Raw genomic sequence first — 19345 nt, forward strand, 5'->3', positions numbered from 1 at the left:
CCTGTTATATAGCTCTCTGCTGGTCTCCACCCCTTATCAGCACTGCAATGTTTTTTTACATTGTAGAAATATTTCAGATAACTGAAATGGTTTGCAAGGGGAAACTCCACTGGGGAATGAACAAATCGTACTCACCGCAGTGGAATCACAGAGGACTGCAGATTAGGTTCAGTCAATCAGTTCTGTCCAAAGCCCACCAGCACCTTCCAAAGTAAACTGTCCAGCAGCCACCATAGCAACATCAGGGAACCAATCTTGCCATAACTCATTCCTTATGTCCATAATCCACTGTAAATAAGATGCATTGCAGAGGCAGACATTTTAACGTTTTTTTCTAAAAGTGGGGAGAAGTGGGGTCCTGTCTCAGTAACAGTTTTTTGCATCAGTGTCTGGGAAAGATGATGAAGTTCAGTTGAAAGGTCATTTATTTTTTTGGATGAAACCACCAAAAAATCCATGGAGATGAATCACACTTACTAAATATTGCGTGACTTTAAGATTCAGCTATTAATATAGCCATCTTTAAAGTACAGTCAACAGACATGTACAATCAACTCTAATGACCTTTGGCTGTCATACAACATTCTTGAGATGAAAATCTTCCCGTATCATTTTACTGTACATTCTCAAACACACAGGTGCGTATTTTTCTACATATGTACTTCCTGATTTGTACGAAATTAGATTTGAGGGTCTAGTCATTGTAGAGGCCTGCTATGGGAAATGTATTTTGAAAAGATGTATTATATGGGACATCTGAAGCCCCATATCACTCGTGTGTCTAGATATATGAAATATAGAGCAGTGTGTGGGGACGGTGCTTTGCTCAGGAATCGAACTGGCTACCATACCATATAAAGGACTTTAACAAAACAAAGGAGCTGACCTGCTGTAAATAAAAAAAAAAATTAAATGACCAGGAACCGGACAGAAATGGACAAAAAGTTCATAAAAAAATTACAAAATCCAGTTCCTTCCCTGCTAGGCCACCACTGCCCTTTTTTATTGAAAGAAAAAAATAGACTTCATTTAGAACAGAAATCCCCAGTTGTTTCTGACCGACTCTAGAGTAAGAAAAGTAAGAAATAAGAAAATAATCAGCAAGCATTGGTTTAGCTTCATAAATTCCACAAGCAGAACAGAGCCACCAAAACACAACAGGTAGCCTACGACAGTGGTTAGCAAACATGGTTATACTTAATACGCACTACGACAAGTCGACGTCTGCAGCGATAAAGGTGTGCGCATGCGTACTACGGCCAGCCGACGCCTGCAGAGATGAAGGTGTACGCATGCGCAGTACGGCCAGCCGACGCCTGCGGCGACGGAGGTGTGCGCATGCGCAGTAGGCCGGCGGAACTGCTGGGCATGAGCGGCAAAGAAGGAGGGAAATTTAAACGGTGACACCGATGTAAACACTGCACTTTTCCCACACCACGGGACTCTCATACACTTAGCAAAGCATGGACCAGGTAACATTTCCTACGTCGAATTCGGCGACGCTGTTATTTTGGGTTATTATCTCACCGCCTCTGGGAGTTTAGAATAGTCGCCGGGCTAATTTGTGTAGTTAAGCGAAGCACCCATTTTTGGTTATTCAGTACGAGTGTTTTTTTTTTTTTTAACTATGACGCGTTAAAATAGCAGCGTGGTAGCTTCAGGCCAGTCTCTGGACCCAGGTGGCGGCGTGGGCTGCTGTTTTTCCGGTTAGGAAAGGGTCCAGTCAGCCGGGAGGTTAAAAACACACCAACCAACCCAAAAGGGGGAGTGAAAGCGATCTGAACAGGATGAAAACACCACCGGGGCTACGGTTAGTTCTCCTTCTGTTGTTTTCCAGCTCAACTCCCCATCTAAGCACAGTTATGTGGGGAGTTTCTTCCAGCCTCCAGACAAGCTCTCCCATCCAGTCTTTGTGAAGGACGGCCCGCTTCCCAGGGTGCCGCACCAGGACCAGAACAGCCCTGGTACCAGCAGTAGAGGTGTGTTACAGGAGAAGCACACATCATATTTATACAGTTTTTTTTTTTGTTGTTGTTTTTTTTTTGTGCCAGCGATCCTAATGGACATTTTTCGTGTTTTGTGTGTGTGTGTGTGTGTGTGTGTGTGTGTGTGTGTGTGTGTCTTGGCAGCAGTAATGGCCGCCTTACGGACGCTGCAGGAGAAGATGCGCCGGCTGCAGCTGGAGCGGCTGCAGACGGAGAGCTGCGCGAGACGCCCTGCTGTGGCCACACAAGAGTGCCCCACCCAAACCACGATCCTGGACGTTCGACAACACCACAAAACCGACCATGCACAGATGCCAGGTACCCCGCACTCCCACATGAATGACCTGAGCAACCTAAGCATGAGAATTTGTGCCAGTGGTGGCCTAGCAGGTAAGGAGGTGCACCCATACCCATAGGCTTGCGGGTTCAAAGCCACCACTGAGGTCCCCTTGAAAAAGGTACTGTCCCCACACACTGCTCCCCGGGGCACCTGTCATGGCTGGTATGGGTTAAATGCAGACTTCTGCAACTTCAAAGTGTCATGAATTCTCAGCGTAGTCTGATTGAGGTAAATTAGTTTCATTTGCAATGATTAAGGGCTTTAAAAAAAAAAAACGAGTACATGGGTGTAAGAATAGTAAAAGTCCCCACTCTATCCCACAGTACCACATAATAATTCTTCAATTTGTCTCCACAATTCCAGAGTTACTGTCCAAATAGTTTCACTGCTGCACAGTACCGTCTGTGTATATTTTTACTCTGTGTGTGTGTGTGTAATTACAGAGTTGGCCAGTCAGCTGAACTTTGCAGAAACTCGCTGTGTGTTGCTAGAGAAGCAGCTGGGTTACATGAAGAAAATGCTGACAAGTGCTGAAGAGCATGGCATGGCTGAACTACCGCTTTCTGACAGGGCCACACACACCCTGACTGGGACAGTGAGACTGGTGCGTAGAGCGGTTCATTATTGTTTAAAATGTATTTATTTTTTATCGAAAGCAAAATAGTTGTGTGCGTTCAGGAGAACAGCTCTCCAGGTCACCTGCAGCAACAGCTACACAAACTGGAGAAACTGGAGAGAGAGTGCGTCAAACTGACCCACACGCAGTCTCTGGCGGAGGTATGCACACTCACATAATATCACAGTATGTAGACTCAGATACATCCTGCAGGGTGATGTCGATTTTTTTTTTTCTTTGTGTAGAGGAAGATTCAGCTGCTTGAACAGAAGCTGAATGAAGAAAAGAAGGAGCGTGAACTCATTCAGGAGAAAGCAGAGGAGGTGCGTATACATACATATACACACACACACTTCTTTATAGAAGTTTTTTCTGAAAGATTCAAGTGAGTTTTTTTTTTTTTTTTTTATCAGAAGAACAATACACACATTATACAGTGTATTTAAATACAGACCTGCCCCAGAGTGCATTTATACAAATAAGTGAGAAGATTACACTTATACAAAGCTAAATATCACAAAAAATTAATTAACCTTAATCCCAATTTAATACAAGAAATTTAATCTGAAACTATTTGGAAATCATTTGAGGATTTTTATACTGTGTAGTGTAACTTCAGTATTTATGAATTGTCAAATGAATCATTTTACTTCATGATTGTGTAGCTTGGAAACACATACACAGAACCTTCCCGTTTCTCCTGTGTGTTTCCAGATGCAGAGAGAGCTGAAGGCCTCCAGTCTCTTCCTGCAGTCCACTGCCAGCAGCTCCAGGCCAGTCAGCAAGAAGAAGAGCAAAGCTGCAGCTAAAGTAGGATTCTTGCTGCTCATCTACTGTACAGCACTGGCAGGATTTCATTTTGCATTGATGATCCACGTTTATGTGGCCGTGTTTCAGAAGCCGTGCGCTGTGAAGTCCGAGGCGGGTCCGCCTGTCACCAAACGCCCACCCTTCATAGCAGGAACAGTGAGTGTACACACACACACACACACACACACACACACTTCAGACTAAGACACCTAAAAACACACTCATGCTCTTGCGGGATCCTCCAGGATTTTATTGTCACATGTTAATGCAAACTCAGCCATCCCCTCGGACATGCTTGTAATTTGAAATCTGGTATTTTACAGGGTTCCTATGGTCATTAAAATCCTGAACAAAGTCATGGGATTTGAAAAGTTTTGGAATACAAAATAAACATATATATATATATATATATATAAAGTTCTGGAAAACACATGAATGTATAATGAAATACATTCTCATAAGTTCTCATAAGACTGCACTAGAAACGTTTTTCTACGTTTACATCTACAACGTTTGCTTCCTTCACGTGTGTTGCTTCCATATTCCAGCACCTCCGCAGCTGCGTGTCTCCTTTTGAAAAGTCATGTAAATTACAAATGATGGTCTATGCCTCAATATGATGGTGGTCCAGGAGGAGGAAGAAACAATGTCATTTAAGTTGAACTTTTCAGGGATTTTGTGAGTTTAGTCTTAACAATATTTTGGTAAATTTGACCCAAATTTGTACAGAGATTTCAGAGAATGTATGGTCATGAAAATTTGCCTGAGTCATTGAAAAGTCACGGAAATTATTTTCTAAAATTGAGTAAGAACTCTGCTTTTAAGTCTCAGCAATCCTGGAGGGACTGATGATGGTGCAAATGTAGTACCTGTGTCCAAGTGATTCAGTGGAACGTGAAATGAAAATGTGGAAATGATGCCGCTGATTCAGTCCATGTGTCTCATCCTCGCAGTCGACGAGTACCAGCCACTCGGTGGGTGCAAACATGCAGAGTGTGCACTACCTGCTACAGCAACAGAAGTCCCAGGCGAGTGGGCGCGGGCGCGGTGTTAAATGCCAGCGGAAGTCTGGTGCACGACAGGGCAAAGGTACCCAATCCGCACCTAGGCGAGGGGTGAAGGCGCCTGGTCCACAGCAGGGTGCCTCATCTGTGGATTCCCTTTCCCAGCTGCTGCAGGCGCTTGAGAGTGAGCTGGAGCTCATGAGCCGGTCAGTACGCCAGCATGACTCAAGGGGGCGCTGGGGCAGCGTTTAAAACACGCATACATTTCTAGCACCGGAGCTCCATCTGCTCTACAAAGCATGCAAATATAACAAGACATTGTGTGTGTGTCTAAGTGTGAGAGATGACACACTTTAGGGGTGTTAAATGACTTGTTTAACTGAGTAACTAATAGCCATGGTCTCGTGACTTATAAAAAGATGAAGACGAGCTATTCTAATTACTGACCAGTTTCTTCCTCAACTGTAATTTATAGTTAACATACTGAAATGGTAAAAGTGAAAAATGACATTTTAGTGTGTGTGTGTTATTGAATGTTCTCCGCAGTGAGCATCAGGAGCTGGTGAGTCAGATCTCTGAAGAGAATAGTGTGTGTGTGAAGGAGGCGCTGGAGATCGACCTGGACGCTCTGGTCAAGAAGATGGAGGAGAAAGCAGCACAGGTCACACACCTACGCAGGCGCCAGGGCTCGGTGTGTATTCCCCCCGCCCTACACACTCCATATAATAGCGGGATATTAATGTGGGGTAGAGGCACCCAGAAATGTCTAGCCAGCGGGCAACTGTGAAGATGCTGAATGCCACCTCGACATGAAAATACATGCAAATTTACTTTCTGTCTTCAGTCTAGGGGCCATTTGCTTTATGTCCTGGATTTGTTTGTGCAAATGCATGTTCCATATGTTTGTTAAGACACTTTTTAAAACTCACACAAATATTTCTTTGTGCGTAGGCACGAAGTTTGCAGCAGACTGCTTGCAGCTCTAAGAACCCGGAACAGCAGCAACGGCGCTTTTCTCCCAGGTCGAAGGTCAGCTCCGGGGCTCGGAGTAGAGTGCAACCCTTAAGCCCTTGCCGGACGACACACCCTTGTAGACAGGAAATGCACACACTTCGCTCCAGTCTGCGTAGAGATGACATCAGCTGGGAAACATGAGGCATGCGCGTGCACACACACACACACACACGCACACACAGGCATACGGATGACTGGCATGAGATGTGCTGAGATCAGGACTTTTCTTATGAACAATATCCAGATTCACCCATGGTGGAATTCTTTTTAATGTGGTTTTATTTTGCTCTTTCCTGCTTATCCATTAATAATTATTTTATTGTTAATAAAATGTATCTGCATAGCTCTATGGGACATATACCCTGAGATTAAAATGCTTTACAGCACACTGTGTGTATGTCTGCAGCTCTGTCTTACATTACACAGCAGTAAGTGAATGAGTGTTGTCTCTATGGAAACACACCCACACGGGCAGTCAGAGGAGTTCTGTGTTTTCCTCTGTTTTCTTTATTTGATTATGTTGTGTGTGTTGAAAGAAATCACCTTCAGTTAGGAGTGTGCATGTAGATATGTGCAAGTGTGTGTTCGACCTGTTAAATAGTGTAAATCTGCTAACTTCATATGAATGTTGAAGTCAGTCCCAGTTGCGTCCTGAGCAGGTTTCACTGGTGTTTGAGGAGAAGCTGGAACCTGTTTGTCTTCCTCTGAAAGCAGGAGATCTCCTCGGTTTTGCTGATTGATTTCCTGCTGTTGTGTCTCTCACACACACACACACACACACACACACACACACTCACTTTGATGGCATTCTCTTGGTAGTTTTGCTGCTTGTTTTCTGCACAGTTAGCAGGACCTTTGCTGACCTGAGGCACCGCACACATCCTGTTAGAGTGAGAGGGTGTGTGAGGTTTGGTTGGTTATACCAGAAAAAAAAAACAAACACACACACACACACACTACACATTCCAAAGTTGCAACTTTGTTCGCTGGGAGACTGAAGTAAATTGAAGTAGGTGCAGGAGTAAGGGTACGTGTCTGTTCTGATCAACACTACAGGCTACGCTTTTAAAAACGGCGTTTAATATCGGATAGTCCAGATATTGGATGCTGGTTTGTGCAGACTAATACACCTAAAAACACTCACACTCGGGCGGGATCCTCCAGGATTTTACAGTGTTGCATACTTATGCAAACTCAGCCAGGTAATTTTGCCACAAATTTTGATATTTTACAGGGTTCCTATGGTCATTTGAATTTGAAAAGAGAGTTTCCCAGGACTTTAAAAAAAGTGTGTGTGTGTGTGTGTCTATATACATATATTAGTTCTGGAAAAGTCCTTGAAATTTGATTGACACTTAAATGTATATGTATAAAATGAAGTAAACAATGTTTAAAACTAGAGCAGGTTTATAGTACCTTTGCTGGCTTTACGTAGTGAACCACGTCACGTGGTGCTGCCTCCGCAGCTGATGATCTTCACCAGAACGATGGGGGCTGTGCGAACGCGGAGGAAGAAACACAGTCGTTTTCAGAAGTTTAGTTCTGGGGTACGAGTAAAACTTTAATTATTGGATTTAGCCACAAAAGCTCATTCGTTGTTGAACAAGACATTACATTTTTTTTTTTTTTTAGTTTTACATATAATAGTGGGATATTAATGTGGGGTAGAGGTACCCAGAAATGTCTAGCCAGCGGGCAACTGTGAAGATGCTGAATGCCACCTCGAGATATGAGGTGTGGGCTTAGAACACTGGCGTTGACTTTGCTGCTGTAAATCTTCCTGGAAAGGATGCTGTGGATCTGCAGTGATAAACGTAAAGGGTGGCGATTTTGAAAAACCTCGCTCATCAATTCAAGTACTCCTAGTGTATGTTGTTACATTACATTTCAACGAGCGGTCAGTTCAATTTGTGATTTCATTTTTAAAGAGCAGCGGATTGTTTAAGGGTGGGTGTCTAGTGCACACTACGAGACAAGTTTGGACACACCTTTACTGTGACAGTAATGAAGACTAAGATGGAGCCATTTAGAAGAATCCAATGCAGGAAACGTATTCAGTATTTCTACAGGGTGGGCCATTAATATGGATACACCTTAATAAAATGGGAATGGTTGGTGACACTGAACACATTTTATAAGTGGTCAGAAACTTGTAAATAATTCATGAAAGAATACGTTAAAACCAAGCACACCATTGTTTACCATGTGAAATTACCAATAAATTTGATGTGTCACATGACCCTCTTCCTATTGAAAAAACAAAAGTTGGATCCAAGATGGCCGACTTCAAAATGGCTACTATGGTCACCACCCATCTTGTAAAGTTTGCCCCCTCACATATACAAATGTGCCACAAACAATACGTTAATATCACCAACCATTCCCATTTTATTTAGGTGTATCCATTAGTGCTGCAACGACGAATCGATTGAATCGATAAAAATCGATTACTAAAAGAGTTGGCAACGAATTTCCTAATCGATTCGTTATGTCGCGCGACGCGGAGACATTTGATTATTTAAAAAAAACTTTACTTGAGCGCGGAGCGGAGTGAACACACTCGGTCTCTCTCGCGCACAGATGCTAGCAGAGTTTGGCGCCTCATAGACAGCGCGAAGCAAAAAAAAACCAAAAAAACAAGCGGAGGTAGAGGACAGATACATGGCGGAGGCAGAGAAATCTGCGCGAAAATATGCAAAAGCGACATTTACATTACATTTATGGCATTTATCAGACGCCCTTATCCAGAGCGACTTACAGTCAGTAGTTACAGGGACAGTCTCCCTGGAGCAACTTAGGGTAAAGTGTCTTGCTCAGGGACACAATGGTAGTAAGTGGGATTTGAACCTGGGTCTTCTGGTTCATAGGCGAGTGTCTTACCCACTAGGCTACTACCACCCCCGACATGGCACCACGGCAATGATCCTGCACCTGAAACGCGTGTTGATGAGGACAAAGGGAGTTCAGCAGCAGGGTAAGTCGCTACAGAATCCTACTTTTGTTCCGTTTTGAAGTGAGGAACGTAATGTCCCTGAGCAAGACCCTAAGTTGCTCCAGGGGGACTGTCCCTGTAACTACTGATTGTCACTCTGGATAAGGGCGTCTGATAAATGCTGTAAATGTAAATGTTTACCCGTCATCCAGCTTGACAAGCATGACAAGTTAGCGTTAGCTCGTTAATAACAGTGGTAAAGCAGGGTGCTATAGTTACTTTGCATTAAAAGACTAAAGACATGTTTTTATTCACTAGCCTTTTTTGGACGATTCATTTTTCAATCTGTTGTCATGTATAGCTACACTGCAAAAAAAAGCTTTTCTTACCTAGTAATTTTGTCTCGTTTCCAGTCCAAATATCTAAAAAATCTTAAATCAAGATTACTAGACAAGAAAAATGGCATGAGAAAATTAAGTGAAAACTTCATTTTGAGATTATATCTCATTAAGATTAGTTTTCTTACCCCATTGTCAGATAATTTTGCTTGTTTTAAACAATCACTTAATTTTGAGATGTTTTTTCAGAAAACAAGACAATTTCTTATGCTATTTCATGTGTCTAGTAAACGTATCTTGATTTAAGATTTTTTAGAGATTTGGACTGAAATCAGGACAAAACTACTAAGTTAGAAAAGCATTTTTTGCAGTGTGTGTGCATCTGCAGTGTAGTGCAGTGAACAATTTCTGACATTCAAACAAATCCTGTTAAATTTTCTGATTTGTATTGTTCTTTATTTTTTTAATAAATTATTTATCGTTCTGTCTAGATATCAATTTAATTTAATACGGTTCCTAAAGTTGAGCACTGCTACCTGGAAATCAGCGAATTGAAACAAGTAGGGCACAGTTCTTCCAAGTATGTAGCTGGCCTGTATGTGTTCCGTCAGAAAGGAATGAATATGTACTCGCAGTGGTGGTGTGGGTCAAAAACAAAAGTGTGTGTGTGTGTGTGTGTCTAAGAGACAGATCACATGCTGTCAAACTCCTTATGTGAGTGCGAAAAAGCAGACAGTAATCTGCAAACGCACTGAAAAATGCTTATCCAAAAAAAAAAAAAAAAAAAGCCAAACCTCAGATAGAGAGATGTCTGCATGAGCAATTTGTGGAAGATTTCTTTAACTAAAAATTTGTAATTTCTTTCTGGGTAAATTGTGCATCGATAAAAAAAAAAAAAAAAAAAGCCGATATAATGTTTATAGTGGTGACCCATAGATCTCCATAAAGAATCTATTCAGCTCAACCCAGACACACAAGTGGAGTATACAACCCCAAAAAACATTAATAACAGAGGACAGTGTTCTGTGTGACACGGATCAGCGGGAAAATTGGATTGCTGGGTCGGAATTTTTGACATTTCTGCACTGAGCATGTGAATGTGCCAGGCTTGTGTTGTCCCATCTTACTATGCCACACACACACACACATTTCATTTCAACATCTCTTTATTTGATTTGAACAATTCCAACCTAATTGGAAAAAAAAGAAAAACAACAAACAAAAAAATTTTATGTGGGGGAGATGAAACAGCATGAAAACTTCCTTAAGGCAGCTGCATGGTAATGGGAGCATGTCTAACTTCCCACTTGCGTGTGTACATGTGAGAGGTGTGGTTCCTGCTGAGAGCTGGAACAGTGGAACTGAGGGTGTGTTTCAATGGACGGAACATGAGTCAGTGTCATGTGGATGATGGCGATGGCTGCAGCATGAAGAAACATGGAGGCAAAAGTCCGGAAGCAACAAGAGAAGGTGTGACCAAGGTGGCTGACCGTTCTATAACACCACCTCCATGCAGGTCCACCTCAAAACCCTTGCACTTGGGCAGTAAATACAATCTTGGCATTGTTGGCTAGCGCTGTTGAAGCATCAGGACATGAATAAACTGAGATGAAACTGATTAAGGCACTTGGCAGAGGTTTATAGAGGCTGAGAGCAATGGAACAAAAAACAAAAAAGGTGCTAATGATGGCATCCTGAACACTGTGAATGGCACTGAGACATCCATCAAACCTCTGCAAACACTCATCCTCCATATGGCTTCCTTCTCAGAGGAGACTCACTGTGGTGGAAACCCAATCGGTGAGTCAACGGCACTCTAAAAAAGCTCCTTATTTCCTTCATTTCCAGAAGGACGAACAGTGCTGGGCGGGGCCTTCCATCCGCCTCCCGATTCACTTCATGTCCCTCTACCAATCGACACTCGGCTCACAATCGACCGACTAACTGAGCTCCTTAAGTATAGTGCCAATATTTTTTTGGTGCAAATTATTTCCCTCTAGTGCTGTAAGGCCACACCCCTCCAGCCTTGGACATTAGCGTCACTGCAACACACTGCAATAAGCGTATTTCACAATGACAAAATCACCGGCAAGCTTTAAACCCCAGACTCTGGGTCAGCATGCCATTTCTTTTACAACAGGGTTGGCCTGGCTTTCTTTATTTAGAAAAGAAAAGTCTTCTTCTAGATCTCACAAAATCATAATTAGAATGAATTCCATTAAAATAATTTTTGTGACATTTTACCATTCTGTTGACAACGGTCAAAAAAAAAAATGGTTTTTGACTGATCAGTGTGGAAAGGTCTTTTGTTCTGCAGTGGTAGGCGGAGTCACAAAATACTGAGAACCAATAGAAAGGAAAGGCCACACACCCTCAAACTGCTTCTTTGGATGAAGCCGCACACCATTTTTGTTACAGCATATTCATACATAAATAATAAAACCTCGCAAAGAGCACGTTGGCAAGTCATTTAATCTACAAATGACATTAAAAGTTAGGGCATCATGCATTCTTCATGTATCGGTCAGAGATTTGGCGATCTGCATCAAGCTGTGATACGAAGCTGGAACACGTCCTTCCTGGACAGCAAGAAATGAAAATGATTCAAGTGGTTTAAAGTGTCTGAAGCCTTGGGGATTGGGAACGAAATTACAAACTCAAGCAATCAACGCTCAGATACCTCCTAAAAACAGAAACCAAAAAAGGCAACCATCAACAGTCTCCATTTGAACAATTAAGAGCACACTGGATGTCTTGTGGCATATTCACATTCAGCACGGTTTTGTTTTCTCCATTTAAAAAAAAAAAAAAAAAAAACCCAGAAAGAACTGTACCACCCAACCCAGTACCCTCGGAAAAACAACACTGGCCGTGTACTTTAATGGCTTATGGGATGTCTCGTATTTGAACAACCTGTGTGCTCTGGCATGCACGTGTGATGGTGTGACCACATCTGCATTTTTCTGTTCATTAACAGCAAGCCAATCATTGAACTTCATGCAAAAATAGTTTTTTTTTTGTGTGCTCAGGAAAACCGCAAATTTACACAAAATACTTGAATAATGTTACTATTCTACACTTATAAATCAACCAGGAGTTTAAGCTCAAACCAAAAAAAAAAAAAAGTCAATAGTGAACAAGACCTCAAAACACAAACTCAGTCTCGCGAGTAGGCAAACTAACAATGACGACAACAAAAAGAACACATCAGCATCACTTTGTGGCAATTAATGTCTAAAACAACAAGCCTCGCTGAGCCCTTAAACCTACTCTGACGCACTCGCACGCTTCACACATCACATCCAACATCTCGGCAAGGCACTGGATATGCCATGGCTTCTTCAAAAGCTTCCAAATCCTACACACGGCAATACACCACACACACAGAATCGGCCCCGTTCCTCACTCTAAACTGGAGCTTGATTTAGATTGTCTGATGGACACTAATCACTGGGTAACTAATGCTAAAGGTGTTAGCATAGCATAGATGCTAGCAGGTGTGCTGCTAGTGGCTAATAAATACCAATACCAGTTTGCACAGAAAGTCTGAAGCCTCTCACTCTATCACACACACACACACACACACATCACTCGGAGTTGGAATATGAGTTCGATTGTCTACATCTCTGATGGTTTGGAACAGAAACTAAAACGTTATCGGTGCTGTTAGCATAACGGCAAATAAGGAGATATCTGCAGCTGGACAGCTATATTGGTTAGTGCAGAATTATAGGCATGCTAGCCGACCCCGGGGATCACAAAAACTGGAAGATCGATTTTTGTGTCCCGGAGTTCTGATGAAAAATATCTATGGTCTGTTCAGTGGTGTTTATATATTCAGTCCTAAGACTATACTAGTCTTAAATACGACTTCGGTGTCTTAAAAGATTCGGGTAAGGAAGGGAAGGGGGGGAACAACACAACCGGTTTACTGAAATGCAAGTACGACTGTGCGCGTGTGTATCTGGGAACGCGTGTGCATGTCTTCATAACAAGTTCACATTAGCTACGTAACCAGGGTTGGAGTGTGTGTGTGTGAGTGTGTGTGTGTGTGTGTGTTTGAGAGACCGACAGAACGTGTGTTTGTGTGTCTGTGTTACAGGGTGTGGTAGTTGCGGTCCTTGGATTTGCAGAATTTGTACAAGAAGAAGATAACGGCCTGCAGGCCCAACACAAGCACGATTCCGCCAATAAAGCTGGCCGCGTCAAACGTCGACTTCTTCGGCTCAGATGTCGGGGATGGTGTTGTTGTCTTTGTCGTCTCTGTAATTGGATTAAAGAACAACGTAAAGAGCAACATAACGTAAAATGTATTCCATTTAGCAGAGTGTCTGCTGACTGGGCGGGGCTTACAAAACTGCTTTTTGTCATTATCTATAAATCATTTTTAAAAAAGGATAACCATCATAAAATAATGCACAGGGACACGTTATTGTGCATATTAGTGAAAGCATTCGGGCAGATTTAAATGCTGATAGAGGTCTTATAATATACACCCACTTGAAAATTGCTTCAAATTAACAGGAAGTACTGCAAATAAAGTAGAGACAAAAAGAATGTCAAATAAATACGTACGTGTCATGGGTGAGGAGGAATTGTGGGAGGCAGACGTTACAGGGGGTTGCGCCGTGCTGTTGCTGGGTACTGAAAATACACACAGTCACTTTCCACATGTTTGGGATGTCTGTGATAAAGTGAAAGAAGCCAGTGGGCGTACCTGACGTTGGCTCGCTGGTGCTGTTGGTGGAGTTGCTTGGAGCGGTGGGAGACGCAGCGGGGGTGAGACTTGGAGTGGGGCTTGGGCTGGTGCCTACGGTTAACCACGGTTAAAACTCACTGGACCGGTCGCCGATTCCACCAAAAATGCATTCAGTGAAGCACCCGATTGTATCGATTACATTCAATTTGTCAGACAGAACATGGAACCGAGCCGGTGGTGTCAAATGATGCATTTGTACCTACATGTCAGATTGGTGCACGCTGTAGTGTTGGCCATGGACTCATTCACACACAAGGGACTCTGTTGTCCTATAAAAACACGTATAAAATGAAAAACAGATGTTACCACCACACAGAGGAAAAAAACCAAAAAAAACACCAGTTGCAATATTGATGCAGCGGCACAACACAACCTTGAGTCTATTATTGTCATTATAATCATGCCAGTGTAATTATTTATGACTGACAGATGCCGCACAAAAGGAAAGGAACGTTGCTCACAACAGTCAGGTTGATGTCTGGAATTGAACACTTTTCTCCAAACCAGTCAAAATGCACGGTTGGAACTAACAGTCACCTAACAATAAAATAACTATTAAAAACTGTTTCATTGTTTACTACTTACGAATTATAGAATATCACGAATAGAATAATTTAATCACAGGGTAAAGGGTGCTTGACTCAAGACTCTGTAGAGCATCAGTGTTACTGGTCTAGTTGTAGGTTGTCCTGTAAACACCAGTATAACAGGCAGGCCCAGCATTAACATCCCAAACACACACACACACACACACACACACACTTGTTTGACGCAAGTGTGTGTGTGTGTGAGTGCAAGGGGGTGTGACTGAGTGCATGGTTTTTAAGAGCTGTGCTCACATCAAGCCAAAGATAGAGAACGTGTGTGTGAGCATTTCCCAGTACATTCCTCTTCCATGGACCTACTGAGTCAGACGGTTTGTTTCAAATCCAATGTATTATTTTTTCGTTTTACTTTAATTGTTCTGCAAAAAAAAAAAAAATGACAAATCCAAGGTTATCTTCCATAAACACACCCAAGGTCTCCATCCCACACACCACAATGTGTGATGTGCTCCTATTGTGGAAAAGTGATGATAAATAGTGTGTGTGTGTGTGTGCACGCGCTATGCAGGAATGAGAGAAGAGGTGAAGTGTGTGTGTGTTTGTATGAGAGAGAGAGAGAGAGAGTCTTGTTGAGCATGGATCTGGTGAGAAGTCAGTGGCAACAGGAAAATATCCGGCCTAACAGACTCGACTAGAGGAGCAACTGTTTAGACCAGTGCTTCTCAAACTTGTGACTTCAGGACTTTTACATGAACCATAATGTGATTGCTGGACCGCTGGGTTGTAGAACCTCGTGTGAAAGGTTCCTGGTCTGCAGTGGTCAGGCCTTACAAAGACCTTCGGACATCTAGTGAAGACCAAGCCTGGACGAGTCTCTCTTCACCCCAACACATGGTCCCTTTAAGTGGAGCAAACTGCTTCAAATACCACCTACACAAGCCATAAACAAAGCCAGGCCAATAGGACAACCAGAACTGTGGTGGTTAACAGCAGCCCACAGCTTTCGTTTTACCAGAAACTATGAACTTATCTGGCACAAACTAGATCCTCCACCCCGCGCAAATACGGTTGAGAGATATCACGAAACAGACACGTGATTTAAAACTGTGTTCGAGCAGTGTCCCGGCTCTGGAATAGTTTCAGATTTTCATGGCTGTGTCTCTGTGTGTTGTGTCTAAGCAGTTCTCGAAATCACAGGACGTGCTGACGGGAGAAACCTTCTCTTGTGAACAGGGATGATAAAAAAAATGCTGAGAAGAGTGCACACACGCGCACGTGCACACACACACACACACACACACACACACACACATTTGATACACTGAAAACAACAAAACCAGAGAAGTATCCATTTCACATGATAAGCACAGCAAAAAAAAAAAAAACTCTTTGTGAAAAGACACAATCAAGCCAGTAAAGATGGGTTGAAAAACCCTCTCTTTGTCCCCTTCCTGTCATTCAACTTTCTCTTCCTGTTCCTCTCCATAAACTCACTCTTCAGACCACAGTTATAATAGTTTTGGATTTTTCATTAGTTTTTATTTCGTTTAGATTTTTTTTTCAAATTCAGTTTTTAGAGGCAGATTTACTAGTTTTTATTAGTTTTGATATTTTGAAATTGCTTAGTTTTAGTTTAGTTTTTATTAGTTACAGTGTTAGTTTTAGTTTTTTGTAAATTAGGATATTTGTCAGGTGCATGAATCAAAATCACCAGAATAGCCTTATCCATTTTAGCTCCGATGAGGTTATTGACTCTTGCAGCTCCGGGTGTTTTGAATTTTGGTTCGAGTGAAGTGGTGAACTTTTTGAAGGTAATCGAGTCACACAGTCGTGTAGACATTCCAGTCTTAATAAACATATTTACCAATGCTTCTTCTCATTTGTGGTGTTCCTGCGTATTTACTAGCCAGCAGCTACTTGGTCCATTATGGATGCTGTAGTATCACGTTCCTTTTCCCATGTTACCTGGCCTGGCTACCGCTTCTCTTTCGGGGGAGGGCGGGCGAGAGGCTCGCTTGTTCAGGTACTCTTGGTTCGCCTTTTTGTGTGAGCTTTTCAAATGGACTTTCAGATTCATTGGGTTTTTCCCCTTGAGAAGTATTCCACATATTGTATCACCTGCTTCTACAACAAGGCACTTACTTTTATTTTTGCCACTGTCATAATCAAAGAAATCCCAAATAGGACTTTCTTCCGCTTTCTTCCGACTTTCGCTGCAGCCATCACGCTAGCCGGCGGCGTCACGGACAGACTATGGACACGTGACGTCACAGACCACGTGTTACCATAATGGTCAAAAACCTGGCTTAAAACTGGCAGCGTGAAGTAAATAGATTTTAATTCAACCCAAAAGGCTTATTACAAAGACGAAAACGAAGGACGTTTTTGCTATAATATTAGTTCGTTTAAGTTTGTTTTGTATACACACAAAACAGTTTCAGTTAGTTTTCGTTTTTTTTTTTTAACTCTTTATTTCAGTTAACGAAAATGCTTTTTCAATTCTAGTTTTATCGTTCGTTTTCGTTAACTATAATAACCTTGCTTCAGACGCGTGTGTGAGAGACCCCAATGCATTTCTCACACGCACGCCACCTCACTCAAAAATAAGTGATGGTGGAGGAGGCCAAAAGCAGATGAATCCATTTCAACGTGGAAACATCAAAACTCTAAGTTCCACCACTTCTTTTTCGTGATGTTTAAATGTTTGGCTATACTGAACCCCACGATTTCCAATGGTACTGCTCTCTAGCTCCCTCACACACACACACACACACACACACACACACACACACACACACACACTCGCTCCCTGGACATCATAACAAAGACAACGCTTGATTTGGAGTGTAGTGGTGAATAGCTGCTTAACAAAAGCAGCAGAGAGGGTTGCCACCAAAACACTGGCAGCAATGTTCACACACACACACACACACACACACACACACACACACACACACACACACACACACTTCAGTCTTACCTGGGCACTGCTGCCAGACGCATGATCCCATTTTATGGCACGATTCACAGTCTGTAGCTGTGCTGCACACATCTGAGGAGGAAACACACACGGGATCAAATCACACACACACACCACGCTCCTTCTCAGAACACACCAAACAGGCTGGCGGCGGGACGCCACAGGGTCGCTTCTGCTGACCCCCGCTGGGTTCTGCCGAGAGACTGACATTCTGGAATCTTCCGGCAAAATATTTTGCATCCCACAAGCTGATTGTGGAACGACTGATGGGGGGGGGTACAGTAACATCGGCGTGAGCAATACACAAAATCACGCGGTAACATAGTTATACTGCATATAGAGATCATTTCAAAATAGTTCGCTTCATTTACAGAGAAGAAAAGATTTTTAAAAATACGGACAGTTGCAACAAAAAACTAAACAGATCGTCTTGTACAGTACCGATTTATATTCATATTGAGACATAAGTATCCAATCTCATAAGTGTCCTCGGCAGGATTCGTTGATGTGAGAACGTGACAGCGCCTGATGGAAATTTGGTGACCTTTATGGCCATGACGTAACCAATTCTGCCAACCGTCTGTAATCGGTTTTATAACCGGTCCAGAAATAAGTCTGCTTTAAGTCAGTTCCCTGATTATTCATTAACCGGGTCAGATAAACAAGGCCAGGCAGCGCCACGTGCCTGTTAAATCATCTTAAATCATTAAATGATTTTTCCTTTTTGCCAAAAAAAAAATAATAATAAGTTACAGATGAAAATGACGGCGCTGAGTCACTGTGACAGTGGGCTGGATCAACAAAAGTCAAAGTCGCAGATGTCTGTTCTGTCCCTTTCTGCCCTCCTCAGCAGAACCGAGCCGGTTCCGAAAGGCTCGTGTCCTTCCCAGACCTTCGGCTGGTTCCTTCATCTTAAATTCAAACGTCCGGCCAGCGCTTTCAGCGTCAAACGTTGGTGCCCAGTTTGGAGGGGGCTGACCAATCAGCGCGCCGAAAAGCAGGACACTGGCCAATCAGAACTCAAAGAAATAATAGCCCAGGACAATTTCTTGTAAAACGCAAACCATGCTGGAAGTGTCCTTAATCACGTTTTTTTCAACGATCGCCCCGTTCCAGTCAAGGTGACGCCGCAAAACAACCCACAAACCTGTGATCCAGGTCCGGACCCTCGTCTTACATAACAGACACCCGGAGCAGGAAATTTAAACGAATGACACGGCCGGGACACGAAAGAAAAATGACCGTAAAAACGAAGCACATGGCTTTATTAGCCCACACCTACACGAGATGACCCCAGGACGGGTTAACAACAGCCACCGACGTGGGGACCAGACTTTCCTCCTCAATATGAGCCAGTACCAGAACGTCTGGCAAAATGGGATAAAAGGGAAAGGGGGATCGAAGTAAAAAATACTAACGTTAAGCCGAGCGGGCTGGTGGGAAGGTGCTGGGAATTGTGAATTAGCTTAGCCCATTAGCCTGGAGAGACACGTAAACCAGAAGTCAAAACTCACCGGCCTGCGAGACGGCGCTCCCCGCCAGGACAAACAGGGCTAAGGTCACGAACACGGCTCTCCGGGACATGCTGGCCTTCTCTTTCGGACAGCAAACGCGGACGGGAGCGGAGAAGAGAGCAGTTTCGGGCGGGACGGGCGAGTTCAGCTGCGCCTCCACGCTTCCTGCTTTACCGGAGTCATGTGGCAGCTTCGCGGAGGGGCCAAGCGGATCGACCGGCCCACGACCGCGTCCCAATCCGTCCGGAACACCGCAAATCTCGCGAGAACCACAAGCAACCTGCACCTCGTTCTAATCCTTTTCACCTGTACCCTTCACTGACTTCACTGTCGGGCGCTGTAGTAATTAGTTAAACTTCTCATTACTATTGAACTTCCATATCAGACTCTTCAATAATTTCAATTTCAAAAAATAATTTCAATTTCAAAAAATTACGGCCTTCTTTGAATCTCTGACTGAGATGAACTGAAAATAATGACATATCATTCAAATTTCTCTGTCATTGTT

General features: G+C 43.0%; 2 protein-coding genes across 3 annotated transcripts; one reads left to right on the plus strand and one right to left on the minus strand.

The window, feature by feature from the left end:
* The first annotated feature begins 1366 nt into the window (after positions 1-1366).
* cep57l1 (centrosomal protein 57, like 1) lies at positions 1367-5983 on the plus strand. Of its 2 annotated transcripts, none has more exons than XM_029002512.1 (11): positions 1367-1472; positions 1838-1979; positions 2130-2303; positions 2769-2929; positions 3004-3102; positions 3187-3264; positions 3656-3751; positions 3839-3907; positions 4705-4961; positions 5302-5446; positions 5707-5983. In XM_029002512.1, the coding sequence occupies exons 1-11, from the start codon at positions 1464-1466 to the stop codon at positions 5908-5910; spliced, it is 1434 nt and encodes a 477-aa protein (XP_028858345.1). In that variant the 5' UTR covers positions 1367-1463; the 3' UTR covers positions 5911-5983. The 2 variants fall into 2 exon arrangements, with proteins under 2 accessions (XP_028858345.1, XP_028858346.1); XM_029002513.1 differs by having other exon boundaries at positions 2133-2303.
* Positions 5984-10187: 4204 nt separating this feature from the next.
* On the minus strand, positions 10188-19040 carry cd164 (CD164 molecule, sialomucin). The gene is made up of 6 exons (XM_029002527.1): positions 18838-19040; positions 17324-17395; positions 14002-14067; positions 13757-13849; positions 13615-13683; positions 10188-13302 (listed from the first exon to the last, which is right to left on the minus strand). Exons 1-6 carry the CDS (start codon positions 18905-18907, stop codon positions 13136-13138), a joined length of 537 nt encoding a protein of 178 aa, XP_028858360.1. The 5' UTR covers positions 18908-19040; the 3' UTR covers positions 10188-13135.
* Between the last annotated feature and the right edge of the window lie 305 nt (positions 19041-19345).

This window comes from Denticeps clupeoides, chromosome 14 (genome assembly GCF_900700375.1).
Source record: "Denticeps clupeoides chromosome 14, fDenClu1.1, whole genome shotgun sequence".
Classification (NCBI taxonomy): domain Eukaryota; kingdom Metazoa; phylum Chordata; class Actinopteri; order Clupeiformes; family Denticipitidae; genus Denticeps; species Denticeps clupeoides.

Bases quoted from the DNA above. Each gene is read 5' to 3' on its own strand.
- cep57l1 (XM_029002512.1), top strand. The intron at 2,304-2,768 runs GTACCCCGCACT...GTGTAATTACAG, and splicing joins CGACCATGCACAGATGCCAG to AGTTGGCCAGTCAGCTGAAC. The intron at 3,265-3,655 runs GTGCGTATACAT...GTGTGTTTCCAG, and splicing joins TTCAGGAGAAAGCAGAGGAG to ATGCAGAGAGAGCTGAAGGC.
- cd164 (XM_029002527.1), bottom strand. From the start codon at position 18,907: ATGTCCCGGAGAGCCGTGTTCGTGACCTTAGCCCTGTTTGTCCTGGCG. The intron at 13,684-13,756 runs GTACGCCCACTG...GTGTATTTTCAG, and splicing joins CACCAGCGAGCCAACGTCAG to TACCCAGCAACAGCACGGCG. The intron at 13,303-13,614 runs GTACGTATTTAT...ATCCAATTACAG, and splicing joins TTCCTCCTCACCCATGACAC to AGACGACAAAGACAACAACA.